Source organism: Engraulis encrasicolus, chromosome 22 (genome assembly GCF_034702125.1).
Source record: "Engraulis encrasicolus isolate BLACKSEA-1 chromosome 22, IST_EnEncr_1.0, whole genome shotgun sequence".
Lineage (NCBI taxonomy): Eukaryota > Metazoa > Chordata > Actinopteri > Clupeiformes > Engraulidae > Engraulis > Engraulis encrasicolus.
In genome coordinates, this window is record NC_085878.1 from 9,289,002 (window position 1) to 9,294,001 (window position 5,000).

The window sequence follows — 5,000 nt, forward strand, 5'->3', positions numbered from 1 at the left end:
TGTAGACAACTACAGTCTCAATGTCCCCGCTGGTGTCAATAGAGTGGTTAAATAGCTGCGCACTGACAGGGAATTTAGGATGAAAATCAGCAATAATTAAAGCAGTAACAGTGAGTAGGATCCTTGGCTTTAGGTGTATGAACTATAGTTTTAGTCTGGTGTAAGATTACGGAGGATAAACCAGAAACTTTATTCTCACATTTTCCCCCGAAACTTGGGGAAGAGTTACAGCGATGGACTGTTTCAGCACCCATAATTCCATTCGACTTTCCTTGCGGTTCATTCAAACATGGAGGAACGAGAGCGAAAGTTGTCAACAAGGCGCACAGAAGGTGGTAAAGCGACAGGGAAATCCGAGAGGGGTCAAAGAGAGAATGTAGAGACCAGAGAAGAGAGAGTAGAGTCACAGGGGGAGGCGAGTGGAAGTGTCTCGGTAGATTCAGAACCGCGAGAGCAGCAGCAGCAGTTGGACTCCCGACTGGATATCTGCTCGGAACAGTTCGACCCAGAGTTAGCTCTGTATTCGTCCACCGTGGTACCTCTGCCCTTCCCCAACATCAAGTGCTTCAATAACGTCGCCGAGTACGAGAGCTTCCTAAAGGGAGGTCGTGGCCGAGCCAAGCCCGAGAACGTGGAGAAGAGACAACGGGCTGCACGGAAAGGAGTCGCGGATCCTGAGAGAATCGCGCGACTGAAAGAGTTGATGGTGAAGAATCCCACCGCCAGCGAGGATGCTGAGGAGGGCACGAGTGGACCTAGGAGGCTCCCACGGCGACAAAAGACGCAAAAGAATGTGTTGACAAGAATGCCACGTGCGTAAACCCGTAAATGAACCTCGCCTTACCAGAGGTGCATTAGCCATACACAGATTTGTGTGTATTTGTTTCAAGGCTTTGCTTTGTGTTTTGTGTCTTTATTGACTGTAGCCTTGTCATTGTGTGTGTGTGTGTGTGTGTGTGTGTGTGTGTGTGTGTGTGTGTGTGTGTGTGTGTGTGTGTGTGTGTGTGTGTTTCAAGGCCTTGTGTTTTGTCTTTGTTGACAGAAGTCCTGTCATAGAAAGTGTGTGTGTGGCAGACGGGAACGTTCTAATAATTAATCAACTGCACAGTATGCATATTATGATTGTGTAGGTTTATACATTGGCATGTGAGCATTTAAGTTTGGTGAATTCATGAATGTGTGTGTGTGTGTGTGTGTGTGTGTGTGTGTGTGTGTGTGTGTGTGTGTGTGTGTGTGTGTGTGTGTGTCATGTCAAGCAGTGATGGCTGGCAGTCCCTTGGGCTCCCTGAACCGCTGTGTGCAGGAGCACGTCCGGGTCAAAGTTCACATCCGCACCTTCAAGGGCTTACGGGGCGTGTGCTCCGGATTTGTGGTCGCCTTCGACAAGTTCTGGAACCTGGTGAGTAGTGTCGTGTCCTCTCTGCCAATAGGCCATGCATACCCAAACCATAATCCTCTTTGGCTTGTTTGGCAAATGTCTCTCTCTCTCTCTCTGTCTATCTCTCTCTGTTTGTGTGTGTGTGTGTGTGTGTGTGTGTGTGTGTGTGTGTGTGTGTGTGTGTGTGTGTGTGTGTGCGCGTGTGTGTGTGTGCGTGTGCGTGTGTGCGTGTGTGTGTGTTCAGGCGATGGTGGATGTGGATGAGACCTACAGAGAGCCCCTGCTCGGACAAGCTCTCTACCACGAGAAAGCTTTGACAGTCACAAGGGTAAGATACACACACACACACACACACACACACACACACACACACACACACACACACACACACACACACACCTGCAACCAGTCATGCCACCATGTATCATATGTCCATCATAATTGGAAGTGCAGGCAGATTTGATAGTCTGTGATTGGCTAGGACAGGAGGAAGGTCAAGAGAGCTGGCCAATAGCTAGTCACTTCAGGTGTGTCACATCTCAGGCTCTCTGATGGTCTAATATCTTTAAAAATCTGATTTCTTCGGGGCGGATGAGGATGAGGATGAGGATGATTAAGAGGAAAGGCCTTCCTCAATGGGTTGCTTGTTTACAAACAACTCAGGGTTGGTCAGGTGGTAGAGTTTATTTGAGTTAAAAAGCAGGGCCCCTTGACTCTTGGGCCCCTGGGCCTGGTGGGCCCGTAGAGTAATCTGATTTCTGTACAAATGCATAAGTGTCCTTTAAAAATGTCTTGGGATGTTTGTTGCTCTAATCTGCAGTGTGTGTGTGTGTGTGTGTGTGTATATATGTGTATTTCTAGCTGTTTGATAAATTGAAACTACAAAATGAAGAAGCATCTACTTCTGAAGCGACGCACAAGACGGACGACCCCAGAACGCGACGCACACACTCTCACACACAGTCTGCTAAAGGAGGACACACACACTCTCACACTCACACACCGCCTGCTGCACCGCCTGCTAAACCCACATCAGGGGGCGGGACTAAGTATGGACGGGTCCGCACGCGACATGTCAATCAGCTCTTCATCCGCGGGGAAAACATACTGCTAATAAACATTCCAAACATGTGAACACACGAGTGTCTTGACAGACTATTTCCCTTCGTGTGTGTGTGTTTGTGTATGTGGGAGAGAGGGTTTTTTTGTGAGCCTCGATGTGTTCTTGAGCAATCACGCGTTTTCTTACTTATTACTGTCCAATTTGTGTGTACTTGTAAATATATTGCACTTGTGTGTGTTAGCACAGGAGAGTGTATTTTTGTATGTTGCCATACCTTTATCAGAAATTTGGGTCTTGTCACCCAGAAGCTCTTTAAGTGTACACACACACACACACACACACACACACACGTACGTAGAGAGCCACTGTAGTCTTCCACTACAGCAGTGTAACCTGTATCATATTGATATGTGTCCTTGTCATGGGAGTGATATTACATTATAATGCATTTAGAAAACGAATGCAGTAGAATACTTTATTGTTATTCCTTCACCAAAATAAACACATTTCTTGTAGTTTCAACAGCGTCTGAAGTTTATTTTTCATCCATGGTTTCTTGGCCACTATGTCTGGACAGATGGTGCATGAGTAATAACAGCGTTCGGGAAAGCACCAGTCACAGGTGCAAAAGTAAAAGTAAATTCGTGGTGTAAGTACAACACTAGCATCTGATATATTACATAGCTGTTACACCATTTACTCCATTGTACCTAATGAGCTAGCTAGACTGTCTTGTTAACACTAAAAACTAACAAGAACCCACCACAAACTTGATCCAACCAGTGCAGACTCAGCTGAGCGTAAGACAAGCACTCAAGTACACAATATGATTTAAATGCAATATCTCACAAGCACAATTCCAAGGTAATTTTCTCATTTGCACTGAGGATATTTAATGGGGAAATAATGTCTCCCAAAAAGTTGTTGTGACTGGGCTGACATAAGGGGAACGTATATATTTGTATGGAGAGTATTATAGCTGATCAAGGCCACATGCACAAGGCAAGGATAGGTGGCTAGATAATGGGATGAAGCTTTAATTAGGGTTCCCCTTCCATGTCACACATAAATTACATGACTTTGCCTGATTATAAAACAGAATTGCCATGACATAGTAAAACTAAATGCCCAAAATATTGATAAGACATTTTGCTCAGTGGTCATCAATTTGTAATTGCCAGTCTTTCCAATTCCAAGTTTCATTCAACTCTCATCTGCATTTGCCAGGCATGCTTGAAGCTTCTTGTCGTTTTCAGATTCTATATTGTCGCAGGAAGTGTTTTAGACAAAACAAAAGCCCAATGCAGTTAAAATTCCACGATATTCCTAGCCTGATAAATCAGACTAAATGTGAGATTGAAAGTATTTTTTGCCGCCAGCGGTGGCGCGTTTACTAGGCAACAATATTCCCTGATAGCACAAGCAAAATGTTCAAATCCCATGACAGAACCTCTGTTGAATTCCCATGATATTCCAGATATTCCAGGAATTCCATGGCCAGTGGGAATGCTTGTTGAGTACTGCTGCAGTAGTGCTGTAGCTCCTCACCGGCTCCATTCAGTTACTGTTGAAGGCCAGAAGCTGGTTCAGGAGTAAACCAGGTTAAGTGAAGAGGTAAATAATCTAATAGAAGAGTCCGGAGTCCTTATTTTCTTAAGAAATGCTCTTCTATTAGATGATTTACCCCTCACCTTAACCTGGTTTACTCCTGACCCTGCTTCTCAGTATACCCCTCTGGCCAGACTCGGACTGGTTTCACTGGGTCTGCAACATGCTTCCATCTCTTGTTTTTCTCATTTCAGAAATGTGAAAAGTCTGATCCTTTACCTGACTCGATGGTGTAACTTCCATATTCATCCTCATTCTATTGTATTCTACTGGACTTACAGATTTTATTGTTTATATATTATATTATCTATAGATTATATTATTACATAATAATGATTATACAATCATATTTATTTTTATACCACTATTATTACCTCCGCCGAGGAGGTTATATTTTTGGTTGAGTTGGTTTGTCTGTCAGCAGGATAACTCAAAAGTTATGAATGGATTTCGATTTAACTTTTTGGGGTTGTTGGAAATGACAAAAGGACAAAAGGTCAAGATTCTTCACCATTGCGGGATGGGGTGAATTAAATTTTGACATTCCAGTTTCTAACTCCACAAAAACAAGGCAATAAGACTTGAAAAAAATAGATTGTAACATAGTCAAATGTTCTATCAAACAGCTTCCTTGGCAGAGGTCTGCACTCTCTGAGTGCATTTCTAGTAATAAGATTATATCATTATTATTGCATTTGTAAGTTACACACAAACAACACCACTCCACTCAGTTTGAGATGTGCTCAGATCTCTTTAATATCTCAAAAGAAATGATTAGGTACAATCAGCTGTTCCCATGGAGACGAGGTACAATCAGCTGTTCCCATGGAGACGAGGTACTATCAGCTGTTCCACAGTCACCATGGAGATGGAGATGAGCTACAATCAGCTGTTCCACAGTCGCCATAGACACCAGATAGTCAGCTGTTATGTACCCGTCCGTCTCCATGG

General features: G+C 43.8%; 2 protein-coding genes across 3 annotated transcripts in view; one reads left to right on the top strand and one right to left on the bottom strand.

Annotated features, from left to right (window-relative positions):
• Positions 1–7: 7 nt before the first annotated feature.
• lsm11 (LSM11, U7 small nuclear RNA associated) lies at positions 8–2,517 on the top strand. Its single transcript, XM_063187771.1, has 4 exons — positions 8–812; positions 1,260–1,399; positions 1,623–1,706; positions 2,240–2,517. The coding sequence occupies exons 1-4, from the start codon at positions 290–292 to the stop codon at positions 2,510–2,512; spliced, it is 1,020 nt and encodes a 339-aa protein (XP_063043841.1). The 5' UTR covers positions 8–289; the 3' UTR covers positions 2,513–2,517.
• Positions 2,518–4,780: 2,263 nt separating this feature from the next.
• LOC134438986 (clathrin interactor 1-like) overlaps positions 4,781–5,000 on the bottom strand; it is a 20,374-nt gene continuing 20,154 nt past the window's right edge. For both annotated transcript variants that reach the window (XM_063188756.1, XM_063188755.1), the window contains exon 12: positions 4,781–5,000. This exon is cut by the window's right edge and continues 1,646 nt beyond it. The gene's annotated coding sequence lies outside the window, so the exon portion shown is untranslated.